The 17410-nt window shown below is 42.2% G+C and overlaps 1 protein-coding gene across 1 annotated transcript in view; it reads left to right on the forward strand.

Moving 5' to 3' along the window:
- Window positions 1-1996: 1996 nt before the first annotated feature.
- The window catches only part of baiap2l1b (BAR/IMD domain containing adaptor protein 2 like 1b), a 43862-nt gene continuing 28448 nt past the window's right edge, over window positions 1997-17410 (forward strand). Inside the window, exons 1-5 of the mRNA XM_069674733.1 lie at window positions 1997-2235; window positions 3775-3850; window positions 5153-5239; window positions 13963-14024; window positions 16443-16514. Coding sequence (XP_069530834.1) covers window positions 2185-2235; window positions 3775-3850; window positions 5153-5239; window positions 13963-14024; window positions 16443-16514 — 348 coding nt within the window. The 5' untranslated portion in view covers window positions 1997-2184. The remainder of the gene's footprint in view (window positions 2236-3774; window positions 3851-5152; window positions 5240-13962; window positions 14025-16442; window positions 16515-17410) is intronic.

A 17410-nucleotide genomic window follows, 5' to 3' on the forward strand; every position in this document is an offset into this window, starting at 1 on the left:
CGCTCAGTGGGAGGCTGTCAGGATGGTCGTGTTGCAGGAGATAACAGGAGGAGACAGAATATAGCATATTATTTACACAGTGGCTTTGGAGACTAATTACTTTGTGTGTGTCACCTTACAGCATTTTAAAGGCGGATGGCAGTGGTTTGCGTTTAGAGCCTGAGGGCAAAATCTCATTTTACATTCAGTTGCCTTTGTAGCTACCTGTGGCTGCTTGTGGCCTCCAGAGATTTATATCTAATGACATTTACACAGCAAAGGTTTAGCATGTTTGCTGACATTTGATTCTTGTGATATTTGCTGTTGCTTTGTTTAATTTGGGTGCAAGATGTCTTGCATATTTATTTATATTGGTCGATTAATGATAATTATTGTGTCAGATTGTCATAGAATATGAAAAGAGTAAAATGAGAAATTAAAATGCAGGTTTACCAGGGATTAAAGTGTATAAATACATGCTTGTCATTTTTTTTGTCTCAAAGACTTTGTAACTTCCCGAACACTGAAAAACAATCAGCTGATCGTGAGGGACATCTAGTGGCAGATCATGAAACTCCTTTAAAATATAATTTGCTCATTAACAGATGGAGCGCCCACCTGTCAATTGAAATGTCAAACCCTAGCCCTTTTGACTAGTTTGAAATAAAATAATGTATCCTTACATATCCTCGTCTGTTAATTGTTTAAGGCCCACTAGAGCGACTTCTGCTTCAGGCGTTATATAATATCTACATGGATTTTAAGCTGTTACACTTTAAATAAAATAATAATAAATAAACCACTCAAAAAGTTAAACCGGCAGTCACAAAAAAGGAATGAATAAATGCATTGCTAATACGAAATGGACCCTATGTAATTCCCCGATTTCATCAGTTAATACAGAAAGTTACAAGTTTAAACATCTACTTTTCTTATCCTAGATCATCTTTATTTAATTAAAGGGTGTGTGTACTTTAGATGGTTTGATGTGTGTTACCTCCAGGGAGCGCCCGTCTCCTGTAAGTAGTCTATTGTGCACATTTTCTACCTGCCTGCAGCGACTGTCAAGCTAGACAGTTATATCTAGCAGAACAATACTGGAGCGATAATTTCAAAATAAAAGCACGAAAGAGTCCTAATTGGAGTCATAAACTGTCCAACTAAGAGCAAGAAAAATACAGCCACATATGTGTGTGGTCTGATAAAAGTAATTTGAGATAATAAAGAGTGATATATAAAATGTGTTTAAGATGTAATTTACAAAAATAATGTTTTAAATTATAGATAGTGGATGTTTGCAGTTGTAGGTTTGTTCTTTTTGGACTAAAACACATTTAAAGCCTTAATTGAGATAGATAGATAGATAGATAGATAGATAGATAGATAGATAGATAGAGAGCGAGAGAGAAAAAGAGAGATGTACTTCATTGATCCCAAACTGGGAAACTGTGGCGTTACAGCTGCAAGTAATCAAAGTGTATACAGGACAAAATAACAGTAAAAATAACCCTAACACTAGAAGAAAGGAATATACATCCATGAATTCTAACAGCAGTAATAAATATTAATCTAATCTAAAATATAACTAACATATATCTTAAATGTAAACAAACATTACAGGGAATTAAATAATTAAATCAAATAAATAGTTCATAATTAAAACCTTCCAGCTCCAGTTTTACTTTTTGCCAGTCAATTAATTCATGTCACATTCCTGCTGAGGTGTCCTTAGATTGTTGCCAGTAAATTTAGCTCAATAAATACTAATAATAAATTTTAAAGAACCAAACAAAAGGTTTTAATTTGAAGGTATCCGGCCGGAAATGTGGTCTAATCTCTACTTCCGTTTGGCTTGACACCTGTGTCCACCTTTCCCTACCTCCACAGGCCTCCTCCCCTCTTCTGAACTAACCATCTACAACAAGTTTGACAGCTCAGCTTTTTTTCGTGCTCACCCGCAGAGCAGCAGCAGCAGCAGCGACAGACAGGCAGCGGGACTCTTTACTTTCCTCTTTTTCTGTCTCTCACTTTTGATCTTTTTTTGTTGCTATGTGTGCGTCTTGCGTCTCCTGCTGGCTATGAGGAATTTCACGTGTCCGTAGGTTTTGTCACTTTGGACGTTATTGTTTTTTATTTTGGGTTGGCGAGGTTGTAGTTTTTAAATTTTTTTTCTTTGTCGGACATCGCGAGGGATACACGTTCACCATGTCGAGGAGCACGGAGGAGGTGTACAAGCTCACTGAAAGTACATACAAGGTGGGTGCCGCTGGGAACACAACAGGTGCGACCACGGCTGGAGGAAAAACAGACAGACCTCCATGAATTCATGTCTCCGCTACTAGAGCAGTCAGACCCGCTGTAGATCAACTTTCATGCTTTAAAAAGAGGAACTTTTACCTGCTTACTGTCTTACAGGTGCTTTTTAATTAGCCCCCGTTTATTTGAGGTGTCTTTTTGAATATTAGCAAGCTGCTGGACTTAAAGCTAACTCAACCGGGATGATACATATGCTAATATTTATTATGATTTGTAAATACTCGTTAATACTCCAACATGTATTGTGCTTTTTAAGGATTCCCTGGTTTGAGTTATGTTATTATTTCCACTTCTTCTTCTTTTTACTTCTTCTCCATAAAATACCCAAAGAACAGACAAAACCGTTTAATGCAACAGTTTTTAAAGAATAATTAATTTCGGATAGTTGGGAAAGTTTCCTTAAACATTTTAAAGCATGTCCCTTGATGTGTAGCATTGTTTTTCCATGTAATATCATCAGAGAAATCTATCCAAAAATAACATTAAAAGTAACATAAATGGATGTAATCCAGACTCCACTTGGAGTTATGTAACTTTCCACTCTTTGCAGCCATGTCTGCATGTGACTAAGTGAAGGTGAGTTTGCACAATGAAGCTGGAGGGGGCAGAAAGGTATTTATCTTCTTGAATAGCTCGTATCCACCCGCCTCCTCTCGGGACAGCCCCTGCTGCTCCTTGGTGTGATGAAATGCAAGAAAAAGACTCCAGGTTTAATAATTTAGCTGCCTGTGTGTGTTGTGTGGTAAGATTATACAGCACGCTCCTCCAGCAGCAATCACCTCACTATAATACAACATGTTTACATGGAGAAGGCAGCAAATTAGGGCCAAGCTGGGGTGGCTTTGTTACCCAAAGATTGTAGTTTATAGTGTGAGGTTTGTTAGTGCTGTGAGGTGTTGTAGCTTTATTTACCGTCTGCTTCTGTAGCTAATGTGTCACCTATTGCTGACCTCTTAAATCAGAAGTTTTAGATTACTGCACGGAAAATAGTGTGTTTCTTAAGGTGGTTTCGAAGATGTATTGTTTCCTGCAGTGAGTAAGACCTCATACTCTTGTGACATTAAGGAAAAATGGCAATAATTTACATAATTGCAGCGATAAGTGCTAAGACAGGATAGCTCCACTCAGCTACATGGGTCAAGGGATGCAAATATCAGAGCCCCCTTTTCTTCCATATTGAACTGTTTTTGTTTCCTTTCTTTCTTATTATTTCTTTCTGTCTTCTGAGGTGTCTGTGAGAGAATTCAAAGAATGAATTTGTGCCTAAAGGTCGCAGCTCCTGTTAATAAATAGTCCACCGCATGACTGAGTGTGTCTCATTCTCCCCCACCTTTACTCACGTATGGTGTGATGTCACTTACTCATGAGAACAGTCACCCACCTGGAAACTCAGTGGTGTTTTGCCAACAATTCAACAATTAAAACCTTGAATGAAATCTGTATGACTAACTGTCCCTCCTTCTGTCTCCACCCACCCAGAATGTGATGGAGCAGTTCAACCCAGGGCTGAGGAATCTAGTCAACCTGGGCAAGAACTACGAGAAATCAGTGGCAGGTGAGCATTTTAACTATATTAATTAACATTTACAGAAACTTAAATTTCATAAGAATATGTTTTTGTTACTATAAGGGCTAAAGTGTGGCACTGAACTGATCTTCATCTTTAAAGTTCCCATGAAAAGAAAATATTTTTAATCACATAAATCTCCCCAATCTGACCCAACAATGAATAAAGATAAAAGTCCTTCTGTAGAAATTCTCAGTCACTCATTTCCTGGAAAACACCTAAAAAACGTTCAACACATCCTGCATTCGTGAGCGTTCACAAATGTTTCATCCAATGAAATGCTTTCTTGAGTTTTTATGTCCCTCCCCCTATCCCTCCATGACACAGAGGAGCTACAAGCTAGCTAACGATTGACCCTTCGCTAAGTCCCGCCCCCCTTGGTAACTGTTGCTACACCTGTCAAGCTTTTGCACCAGCCTGTAAAAAGTAAGGCGAGATGAAGGGAAATAATAGCAAATTTCTGGAAAAATAGTTCCCAAATATCAGAGAGAAGACGACATTTAATCACTTATAATCAATATTTAACCGTCTTTCTTTGCTAACATGCTAACCTAGCCAAGTTAGTTAGCGTCTTGCCTTGGAGCAAACAAAGGAGTTTTTGTTGATCTGAGCTGTGAGCGCGGTCTTCCACAGTTTTTAATCCATGTCCGACATCTTCCCCTTGGCTTTGGAAAAGCTTAAAATATGACACCCCCCTCTAAACTTTGAGAACATCTGCTTTCGGACTTGCAGATTCCCTATGCACACCGTTTCGGCATTTCTCTTCTGAAAGCTTGACAGGCCTCCCACGCCTAGTTACGGTTGCTAACGTAGGATTGGACAGTGGCTGTTCAAGGGCGGGGCTTAGCTAAGGGTCAACTGTAGGTTTGCTCAAATAAAAACCTTAAATAATGTCTTTATTTGGCAATTCTAAATTACATTTTAGAGTCAGTTATTTCCCGGACACATCCTGCACTCAGATGCGACACAAATTTTGCGTCCAATGAAACGCTGTTTTGAATTTTCAGGTCCCCCCTACATCACGCACAGGTTGTCTTGTCGCTGTGTTTGTATGTTCTCACATTCAGCTGTATTGGCTGCTGTAAACATCAATCAATAGCCCCAGAAGTCCTTCTGTAGCTAAAGGAAACATGTAACACTTTGCTAATTGTCCAAACTGTTGTCAGACATTTCCTCTGTTTTGCAGTACATTTGAGTGAATATTCAGGGTGCATCATTAGGCATAAGTGAGCCTATATTTTCCCCAGACTATTCTGATGAACATTAATGATCATTTTATCGTTTTCCCAGCAATGACCCTGGCGGGAAAGTTGTATTTTGATGCAATGTCTAAGATTGGGGAGAATGCTGCAGTGTCTCCTGTCTCCAGAGAATTGGGTAAGTTTCCACATCACCCTGTCCTCTGCCTCTCTATTGGGGACAAACTGGGGGAGGTCTGCAGACTGGAGACGGTTCCTGCAGTCTCACTTTGTCTTAGAAGCTTTGTTGTTGGTTTCCAAGATGCATTTATACAGTATATGTCTGCAATTTGAATATATGAATATAAGCTGTTAGTTGGATAATTTCTTGTACGTTCTGTTCTTCCGTTTATCTTCTGTCTATATTTTAAGTCCATTGTTTGTATTGCAGTGCCTAGCAATCAACAGAAATATGAAACTGTAAAAAGCTCAGTGAGGTAAACAGTCATAGATTTAAGATAAAGTACGGTAACATAAACACCCTCAGACATCAGCCACGTTTGTGCTCACGTAAGTCCGTGCACTTAATCTCATTAAGAATGAACAATTTCACATTGAGTAAAGAATCAAAGCAGCCTGAAATGTAATGCACAAAATCTGAAAACAAACAACTGTTCTTGTAGATGTTTTGGCGTCTTCAGTTAAAGTTATTCACGCTGCATTGTTGTTGTACCTTCTTTGATGACAGAAGGTAAACAAGAGGAACAAGTGTGCACTGTCAGATCTTCTCATCATCATCGAGGTAGACAAACAAGGGAGCGTTGTAGCTCGATCACAGCAGCAGTCAGTCTTTGATTAACGCCAGCATGATGCTTGTTATGGATGTGTGTGTTTGGTATTTTAGAAACAAACTGTGGCACAGAGTTTGTTTGCTTCTGTGTTAGTTTCTAGCCAACTCCCCGCGCTCCAGCTCCCACAGGCTCATTTGCAGCCTGAAGATGTCTGGCATCCTCGCTCAGCGTCGCCAGTGGCACGCTGATTTAACCGCTGCATGTCTCTCAACTCCCCTGCTGATTAGCAGCAAAACTGCTAATTAAATTCAGCAGCACAATGGGAAGTGCCACGTGGTGTTGGGCTGGTGTCCAAGTTCTGGCACAGTTAAAGTGATGCTCCTGAAAGAAGACTTGCTGGATGTCTGTAAAAGTTTAAAATGTGCTCCTTAATTCATGCAGGCTACAGTGGATTATAATTCTGCTAAGCTTTATTATGCAAAATTGTAACTATTGTGATTGTAAATCTCAGCTTTCAATCCCTCCGTCTGTTCAGCAGTTGGAAACACTCTCTGTTTTTGTTGCAAAGACTTGCGTGGTTGCAACATATGGATAACTCGGAATCCTTTCCACAACACCCAGCCTGGACCTTAACAGATTTAATTGAAGTAAATTCCTGTGTCTAGTCTGAAATGTTCTGTGTTGCCTGGTGCATGCTGGCAGCACCTGAAGCAACTGACTTTCATCCAACTGATTTGGTATTCCAGTCACATGTGAAACACTTTAACCCAAGACCTGATCTTTTCATGATACTTAAAGCCCCCCTCAAGGTAAAATCCAGTGTGTAACCTTGTAAACATCTCCATGTGGTGTTCTTCATGTGCTGCAAGACATATCAGGGGCAACATGAGCAGTCATCTCCTGTCTGCTTTTAAACTGCAGTGTACCAAGGACAGGCTGAACAACACGTTTTCAGATTGGCAGGTTTGAGACGTCACAAACCTAAGGAGCCAATCCCGTTAATGGACGGGGTGACGCTATGCATATCATTATGTGTAACCTATGGCAACCACTTCAGCAAAGCACGAGCCAGCTGTAACCGTCATTTTAATTTTGGCAAACTGACTACTAACGTTAACGTTACTACTACTAATTACTACATTTGACGCTCGCTAAGTTCAACAAGTCGCCACTAATCGATGGCAGAGACGTGTTTTGTTTTCGGCTGTAATTAGGAAAGGGGAAACGTAGTGCATAGTGCAGATTGGGGAAATTTTAATGAGGGAGAAGGAGGAGACACCTTGGGAGGATTTTTACAAGGTAATGAATCGTATTTTGAAGAAAAAAACAGACACAATTTATTATTTCAAGCAGAGCATTTTATATGTGTTAAAACATGACTGGAGTTGGCCTTTAACTTAACTCAGGAATGTTGGTGAAACAACTCTTTGGTGCTGCATAAAATAAGAGCATTCTGGAAGATAGTTAAAACAAGTTTAGAAGATAGCCATGAAGGAAAACTTTGAGGCCACAAGCACCAGCCCATCACAGCACAGGAGTGTGAATTTGGCGGGAAAAGCGTGGTCCATTCTGAGCATGTGCATGAAGTCAAAACCTTTTTTTGGTTACAAAGGCGAAAAGAGGATGTGACTGTATTTGTGTCCACAGATAGTCTTTGATCTTCACACATATTTTCTCAATCGTCTGGCAGAAACATTTGTCATGTGTGACTTAGAAATATCCTCAGTGTGTAGATGATGCACTTGTGTTTGTAGTCTGTAAAAAGAAAATGACCCTAGCATCTAGTATTGGTAAGACCAAATTGCTTAAAGGAGCAGTTCGCCCCTTGAAAAAGCCGCTGTCAGGCAAAGCTGGTGTTCTCTGTAATCGATAGAAGCAATAATATTTGAAATTGGCGCCATAGCTGTGGAGAAAGTTGTACAAACAGCTCATGGTTTCGCCCATTCTACATTCCTACAACACCCAGCGTGCATTGCGCCCCTCCCTCTGAAAGGAACGGCCCAGCGAGAGACGCTGGAGTGAAATACTACGCAAATCGTCTAAAAATCTTCAGATCTGCAGTCTTACATTTTCTTCTACAATAATGGCATTAGCTCCCCATAATAGCATGATAGGACTGAGGTTGAAAATCTGCGAACTGGCCCTTTAAGAGACCGTGTCTGTTTGACTGATTTCCATCTGTTTCATGTCCACATGGAGGCTAAAGTTGGTGTTGGATCCTGCTGTGAGGGAGCATCTTTTAGAGCAGCAAAACCAGCACGTGGGCAGCTTGGAAGATACTTCCTGTTATCGGAAATGCAGAGGAAATGAGGGGAGGAATGCAAACAACTCCAGCCTATTATCAGCAGCTTCTTAGGAAACTCAGTTTTTTTAACCAAATTACAACCTGTGTTTATCGAAGTTTCAAGAACAGAACCTGGAAATGATAAGTCCTGGAGATGACACAGAGATGACATTTGCATTACAAAACCGCTCTATGCAGGGCGAAGTTAAAATGTTAAGGCTGAGTCACCCTCGCCTCTGACCTGTGGACAAACTCCAGCTCCCACTAATCCCTGAATGAGAGAGACAGACGGACACGGGAGAGAGGAGCTCTGTTTCTCATGACGGATCAGTTTAGTCTGACTCATTATGGGGGATTATGTAAAGCAGGGGGCGATTAAATGCACACTAACAGTCATCTCGTCTAATGAACCAAGGCTGTTAACCTAAATGCGTTGTAACTGGAGTTTGGACCGCCCGTTCCTGTAGCCAGCCAAACCTGGGACACCAAAAGCGGTTACAATCTCGAGACTAATGTAGACCCTGCTTATTAAAAATATGGATCTCACTAGATACTTAAAACAGACAGAGAATACAGAAAAGTCTCTGCTTCTGGTTTCTCAGCCTGCTCGTGGATGTAGTGAAGCTTCCCCCCGCCAGAAACCTGAGCTCTAGTGACGCGTAGCCGACCAGAAACCAGATACTCCCGAGAGGCATCGGAGGACCGGTGCGCCTCGTCCTCCTACCTTCGTCCTTTAATTCCTTCAGTCTCCATCCCCCTCCTCCTCTGTCAGAGTTCAAATGCCAACAGTTGTTTCATTCACGCACTCAGGTGTCTGACACGTTGCCTTCTCTGGTCGGACCAGGAGCAAGAATTAGGAATGCTGATGCTTGAACCTTAAATATATTGGTTTCCTCAGGGACAAGGACTTTTGACAAGTATTGAAACCAGGTTGTTTCTCGTATCTCAGTCAGTCAGTCCTTTCACAGCAGCAAAAGCTTTGACAAACACACACTTACACAAACACACACTTGCTGTCCTTTGATGGTCATGTCCTGTTCTGATGGCACCAGGCCCACTTTACATAATCCAGCATGTTTGCATGGTGTGTCAGGTGGCTCTCTCCGATGCCAGGATTATTTTGCCCACAGTAAAAAACAGGAAGAGCTGTGGGCCGCTTTGCGTGCTACCAGCAAAATCAGCTCCGAGTAGGTAGCTGCTCCTGGTGCACACATCCTGTCCTGTTTCTCTCCACTTCAGTATTTTTTTATTTTACTTTTTTATCTTCATATCTGCTCTAATGTAGCCATGAAGTGGATCAAGAATAGTGCCTGATAACATGTTTGTAACTTTATAAGTCTGTTGCAAAGTGACACAGATGAGTGTGACCCATCCTTCTGTACATGTAAGCAAGGCAAATAGCATTTCTTATAGGGCTGCAACAAAAATAAATGGTGATTAATCCGGCATTTATCTCCCAGAGTAATCGATCTGTAATATCTGAACACATGTCATTTAGTGTTTGCAACATCCTCAAATGTCTTATTTTGTCCAAAAGTCAAAGATATTCAGGTGACAATCTTTAGTAAGATGGTACTTTCACAGCCGTAGAGAGAGAGAGTTGCGACATCGCAATGGCGGATCATGGAGCATATTGGACCTCCAACTGACGCGACTCTCTCTCTACACGGCTCTGGATACTTTGGGAGTAGGCGGTGCTGCTCCTCCGCTGCTCGTCCTGCTGTCCTCGCCTACGTCCGCAGCGCGCACCTGCTTTCAAACACGTTGTCATCGGCCTCACGAGGACAGTCCTTGTAACACATTGCCCACAAAAGCGCACATTGACCTGATGCGGTCAGCCACATGCTAGGTTTTGACCTCGTCTTGTTGTCTTCATTCCTATCTTAGACCAGAACACGACATGTTTACTTGCATGATTTACACACCACCAGAGGCTCGGTGCAACTGATTTAAATCTCTTAGCGGTGTCGTTCAACAGCAAGCAATGACACTGTGACATGAGCAACAGCACAGCACACATTTACTGAAGGTGTTTTATTTCACAACCTTATTATTTAAACATTATTTTTATGGTTTTCTGTCATCAGATAACATTTATTAAACCATACATAAACATCCCCAAACCCCCACCCTGAACATTGGACACTCAAGAAAACAAATAAATAAAAATGTAAATAAAATAAAGCTAAGAACAGAAACATAAAAGTAGTGTTTTACAAGTATTGGGCAGTACATACTCCATAATATTGACTGAGGTTACTGTATCAACTTAGATTTCAGCTTTATGGTCCTGGAGGGTATTTGCTTAACAACCAGGTAAAAACAAAACACTTATCAGAGATTTAAACTCACAGGCACAGGTGCAAACACACATGATGAAACACATTAATGCAGGTAACCTAGAGGATTTGAAACCGTCTGATTAAAGCTGATCCTGTTAGAACTAACTTTATGTAAATCCTGGACCAGAGGGTAGGAGCTGGAATTCTTGGGTAAAATGATGAAGAGGACACTGTAAAGCGACTCTAAATTATCTTACTGGCCACTTTGTTAAAGTGGTAATCTCGTAGATGCATGTGTGACGTCCACGGTTGGCTCCGGTTGTAACTCTTGATTTTCCTGGCTGACGGTCGCTTTCCTTTTCAGACTGTTTGCTTCATCTGAGCGTCGAGTTTGTTTCTTTCTCTTTGGATTTTCACTTCTTGTTGAAGTTGTATCTGTAGTCATCCATCTTTTCTTTGCTTGTTCAGCCATAGTAGATTACTGTTTACTCGCAACACTTGCAGAGAGCGGAAAAGCAGCCGCTTAGCTCCGCCTACCCTCTCTGACAGACCAACCACTGCTGGCTGATGGAAAACTCGTCACTAACTGGGCGCCGCTTTTGAATTTTCGGTGAAAGTCGCAGAAAGTCGTCTGTAAAACATTAAAAACAGCACCAGCCATCAGAAGTGAATTGGAAACTGGTTATCAACAGTATCATTAGTTAGATGAAGAGGACACTTTAAAATGTGCCTTAGAGAAAGCACTCTGACAGAAGATATAAAACAGATCCAGCAGTTTAACACCAATGATCATACTGTACATGCAGCCTGTTCTTTTCACCAATTGTGCGATTACCAAACCAGGTTTGAACAGCAGAGGTATGCCTGCTAACATCCAGGTGAATAAACGACTTTAGAGACTTCCCAGTCAGCTCGCTGAATTGTCAGAGGCTTTGAATAGCAGCTCTCACCTCTGTAATAGTGCAACAGCGCGTCCAGTCTAAGTCATTTACAGCCTGGGTAAACAGGCCTGTAGGCAGCCCGTCTGTGTTGGTTTTGTTAGCTAATGGTGGAGGATCGCTTCTGCTCTTATCCACATCATGACACACTTTCGCACCTTGCTCAATCAAGTTCACCAGTTTCCTGGCAACGTATTGCTCGGGCCATGACAACAATAAACAAATGAGTGTGAGCTGCTGGGAAGAGGCTGTTGATCCTAGCTCAGGCATTTGTATGCACTTAGAGACAGGACACATTTGCATTGATAGTTATTCAGATATATTGACAGGTTAAAGACTCACAACTTTAATGCCTTTCAAATGATCCAGTCTCTTAGGTATTTGGCCCTTTTCCACACCTGCTGACGTTCTTAAGATAACGTTGTTCTTATTGTAGATAAGAGGACTTAAAGGTCCGATCTGTCAGTCTGACGATTTTTAAGTCTGGTTTACTTTTAACCCCGAGTTTCTCTGAGCAATATGGTGGACTTTTCTGCTTTTTGCTGTGTCAGAACTTTCATACGTAATCCTCTTATTCCTCCTCCTCTCTCCTCCTTTTATCCCGGGCGTTTCTCCCTCATGGTTTGACAGAGAGTCACACCAGAAGGGAAGGTGGGGCAGTGGAGGTGTAGGCGACAGAGCAGGGAGGGGCACTGTTTACATGCTGATGAATGTGCAGGTCATAGTCATACATCAGACTGACCTCTTGAACACCTGTCAGGGAGTTTTCCCACATTTTCCAGCCACTTCCCTGTTGAGGAAAAAAACACTGATGCAGTTACATCTTTAAAAAGTTGATGGGTTGAAATCTCTGAAGGCATATTGATACCATATTTTTAATATTTGATATATTAAAAGGATATTTTGGAGTTCAGGGTAACTTAACTTGTATTTCAGTCTTCAAAGACGTCTCGGCTTAACGCATGCAGGTGTGTTGCATATTTAAAGATGAATATCTGATGCTCCATTTTTTGCAGACAAATTATCCGTAGCTCTTCGCTGTGTTTTCTGAGGGTTGCATCACTGCTAACGCCCCTGTGGGCAGCACAGCTGTTCTGTTAGCTCCTGATGAATATTTTTTATTTACTCACTGCACATGGAAAATGCATCCCTATGGGAAAAGCTCAGTGTGGGAAGAAGTATCTAGTTTCCATCCTAAATATTTGTATCCGGCTTTCATATCTAAGAGGACAAATGATCCCTGTCTTCAATCTGTCCTGTGTGCTACAGTTATACTGCACACTTGTGCTGCACATAGATTAAATTACAGTTAGAACAGCAATGAATATTAATCATGTCTCTCAAAGGACTGTGTCCCAAATGATTTGCTGTTGTATAAAGTTTAAAACAGACCACAATCTATAGAAGACATCATTTATCACGTTCCCTCTCCGGCTTCAGAAAAGTGGAAAACCTACAGCTCCGGAAAATATTAAGAGACCACTGCAAAAATCTGTTTTTCTCTGGTTCTACTATTTATAGGTTTGTGTAAAATTAACTTTTGCTTTATTGGAAACAACTTTTCTCTCTACTTCCAAATCAAACATCCTCATTAAGGTCTTAGGAAAATGACGACTGGTTAAGAAACCAAAAGATGCAAACCATCTGCTACAGCTACTGGTGCTGTCGCTAGCGGTAGCTGGCAGCCTACGCTAATGTTGATAGTTGTGAGGGTGGCGGCTGCACCGGCGATCATGACGGTGCATGTCTGTGACGAAGCGTAAGCGACAATCAAGTTAGTTTTCCTCGCTTAAAACAGCGAGCAAAACAGCACCGCGGCATGTTGTAAATAGGAGACTTTGACGCGACTCGAACCTGGAAACAGTTTAATGCGGAGGTGTGACATCACCACTTAACAACCGACAACTTGAGCTAGATTAGAGCGCCATCGTCGGGGTGAAATACCGTAACACAGTAAAATACCTTTTCCAAAGGTATATAGGACGCAGCCCACATTTTAGATGAAAAAGAAATTATTTAACCGAATTTCACAGTGCATAAACACGCACTGGCAGAGGCCTTTATGATGTGTTTGCAGCACAATAGAGGCCACAGGCTGTGTCTTAGAAACACACACAAGTCATTACGAAGGCCCTCCGGTTGAGCTCTGTGAATTCCTGTCTGATTATAATTTTGTCATCACTCAAGGTGTGCTGTTAACTTTACCAGCGAAGGTCAATAGGAAAATTAATTACAATTTTCCACGTTTCGTGCAACGTAATCCTAATTTTATTGCTTGTTATGGCAACATCCAGAGACAGAAGGTTGTAATTTGTGGCCGCCTGCCATCAGAGCTCTCTCTGATTAGCAGAGCAGTCGGTGGTCTGGTTTTTCTGGTTCAGGCACACGTGTTAGTGTTCCTTTCATCCCAGTGAGGGAAATCCTTTGTAACATAATCTGTAGTCGGTGACTTCTGATGGATTTGAGTTCATTCATATACAGTACATACCGCATCGTGCATGCACTGTGCTCATTGTCGTTGCAGAAAGTTGTCAGTGTTGCAGAATGTCTTTAGATGACATCATGTTTTCTTTGCAAAAGAGAAGTAAATGTTTCTCCCTCCCCCTCTCCGTCTCTCTGTGTTGCAGGTGTAGTGCTGATGGAAATCTCAGAGGTCCACAGGAAGGTTCATCTGGAGCTGGAAGAAAATGTGAGTGCTACAGGTGTTTACGCTCGCTGAATATCATTGCGTAACCCTGCTTCTCTCCTAATTGCTTTGCGTCACTCAAATGTCACTTTCTGAACCTGTTGTTATTTCAAGCAAGCAAAGCCTCAATTCACTAAACACCGTTTAGAGGAGCACAGTCCGCCAGTCGCTTTCTCTCTCTCTCTCTCCTCCTCCCACCTTTTTAGAGATAATCACCACCTCCTCTCCCTCCTCCGTACCTACAGCAGCTACAGTCGCTCCAGGAATAAGAAACATACAAATAGGCTGCGAGAGGAAGCGAAACAACAGGTTTAGGATGCAGGAGCACCTGTTGGTTTGTTTCCCTGATTAGAGCAGGGGGCAGGTCTCAACATGCCTGGGAAAACACCAGCTGGAGCTGTTACAAGGTGGTGCATTAAGAAAGTGCAGAGTCATTAGGCTGTTAGCATGCTACACCACAGGAAAGCTACTACATTTTAACTTTTGATCATTTATAACATATTAATCAGGTAGCCTCTGATATGACTAAAGAAGTTTCCAGATCCCAGCGTGTCGTCTTCCAGGTGTTATTCTGGTTTAAACCAAGAAAGCTGAAACATTTCACACTGTAGAAGCTGAATCTCACCCTGCTAAGCTCAAAGGTTGGTCTGCTAGTGAATTATCTGTCGAATGGCAGCTTTTACCAGCGGACCAAAAGCTTTGCTGTGCAAGGAAACTTCCTTGTGATTGGTCAGAATTTCCAGGTGAGGGAAGAGGGAGAACACGCTCCCTAATCACTCCCAACACGACCGCGGACTGTAAGGTTTTACTTTTAACCAACATTGTTCCACAGTTCAATCAGTTCCACTCTCCTTTAGTTTTTGAACACCTCCGGATGTTTCTATTAGAGCCCTCACCTCGTCGCCCCCCACGTCTGTCCTCTGCTCATCTTGCTGCCCAGCTGCGTCGCTGTCTCTGCAAGTGTCAGCACCTGTAATCAACCCACAATGCACTGTTTTTTGGTTTGCTTCCTACATTAGGTCCTACTTTAAAATGGTAATGTCGAAGATCACAGTTTCGTTCACTTTGGCGGCACCTGTGGCGGTAAACTGTAACTGCGGGAGCACACTTCCCAGATATCCAGACAGTGCTGCATGTGTGACGTCCACGGTTGGCTCCGGTTGTAACTCTTGATTTTCCTGGCTGACGGTCGCTTTCCTTTTCAGACTGTTTGCTTCATCTGAGCGTCGAGTTTGTTTCTTTTTCTTTGGATTTTCACTTCTTGTTGAAGTTGTATCTGTAGTCATCCATCTTTTCTTTCTTTGTTCAGCCATAGTAGATTACTGTTTACTCGCAACACTTGCAGAGAGCGGAAAAGCAGCCGCTTAGCTCCGCCTACCCTCTCTGGCAGACCAACCACTGCTGGCTGATGGAAAACGCGTCACTAACTGGGCGTCGCCACAGACATCCAGTCTGTAATACTGCAAATGCAAAGGCTTCCATCAGTGGGCCATAGGCTCAATCACATTATTACTTCATGATTATTTTTCTCACCTGAATGGAACTGGACCGTGGTTCAGGTGTTCTCACCTGTCCAAACAAACCAGACTTTCTGAGTAAAGTCCAAAAATCTGGACCAAAGCTGTCAGGTGTGAAAGCATCTTTAGAAAGTTTAATAACCAGTCAACAACTCCTCACAGTAAGGCAATTACTGATACCTAATTGTTTCAGTGCTATATGACAATAATTGGTAACATTTATTTTGTTAATGCAGCCTCACTTATTACATTACAGACAAAAAAAAGTCCTGTGCTCGGGAAATAAATAATACCAGAGTTTAAAAATAACATCTTAAAGTTGAACTTTGGGGTCTTCACGTTGTTCGGCGCTCCTCTGGGGCTTTGTTGCGAACAGCATCAGTGAGTGGGAAGATTGTTAATGGACTCCAGTGTGTGAGTCAGAGCATCAGCTCAGGTCAGAGAGGAAGAAGGAGGAACCTCTTGACAGACTGCAGTGAGGGTGTGTGTTTGGCTTGCCGACATTGTCTCTGTGGTCTCCTGTGTGTTCAGTAACGGGGTCCTCCAATTCACCGGTCTTCCCCAGCACCGCAAGGCTGTGATGATGGGAGCGCTCCGACACCCTCGCACTAATGAGAGAGCGCTGCAGAGAAAAAGAGAGAAGGCTACGGGCATTCCCACGCTTCGTTTCTGACTCATTCATAAGCGCAACCTCGGCCTCGGCTGTCACCCCCGCACACACGCACCGATACACTCTTAATGATCACTCTCCGTTTCTCTCTTTGAGGCTTACAGCATTTTTTCCCCCCGTTTGTCGCTGACAGCAACCTGACAAACTGTTGCTCTCCATCCTCCCATCAAGTTTCTAATCAGCAGTGTGTCTTCCTCCCCTCTCCTCTCTCTGCCACCTCCTCCTCTCATGAAGTTTAAGAGGTTCCACAGGGAGATAATAGGCGAGCTGGAGAAGAAGACTGACATGGACGTCAAATACATGACAGTGAGTTCTTTCTGTGTGTCCTTATGAGAACACACACACACACACACACACACACACACACACACTGCTTTATATAAGTATGTTACGTTATGCATAAACATGTCTGTACGCAAAAGTCCTGGAGGTGATATTGTGCTCACTCAGTAATATGAGGGCTTCATTAACACACTTGAACTGTGATGTAATCCTCTGCAGCAATACACTACTATAATTTTATACCATTATGTCTGCAGGCAAGTAACTTCATTTATGTCCTAATGGGAGTTATTGCTGCAACACAACAGAGAAAAAAAAGTTTTATTTTCTCAAGTTAAAGCTTTTTTTTCTTTTTCAAATTGCAATGTTTTGTGTAATACAAGCCGGATGCAAACATCTGCACGAACTATTATTGGCTCAAACTTTAGGATGTTATCCATTTAATAAGCATAATGATGTTAAAGGAGCAATTGGCCCCTGGAAAAAAAGTTGTACAAACAGCTCGTGGTTTCACCCGTTCTACATTCCTACAACACCCAGCATGCATTGCGCCCCTCTCTCTGAAAGGAACGGCCCAGCGAGAGACGCTGGAGTGAAATACTACCGTTTTCGCTGCAGGCAACGGCTCAGAGCGGGACAGAATCCGAAATGCGACGAGAATATACCGGTGGATCGTCTAAAAAATATTCAGGTCTGCAGTCTACATTTCAGACCTGACGATTTTGAACGAGACATGACATCGGAGGCGGGCGTCCTAGATTGAGGAAGTGTAGTTTAGCAAGCTTCCTGACGTAAAACACGTCATCTGGCGGAAGTTTTCCAGGGCCCATTGGAGACGCGGATAGCGTCCTCTAAAGACACAGAGTGTAATTGTATTTTTTTCCTGCCATAATGGCATTAGCTCCCCGTGATAGCATGAC

This window comes from Semicossyphus pulcher, unplaced genomic scaffold (assembly GCF_022749685.1).
Source record: "Semicossyphus pulcher isolate SPU_LCO1_2020_fin unplaced genomic scaffold, fSemPul1.0.p SCAF_23, whole genome shotgun sequence".
Taxonomy (NCBI): domain Eukaryota; kingdom Metazoa; phylum Chordata; class Actinopteri; order Labriformes; family Labridae; genus Semicossyphus; species Semicossyphus pulcher.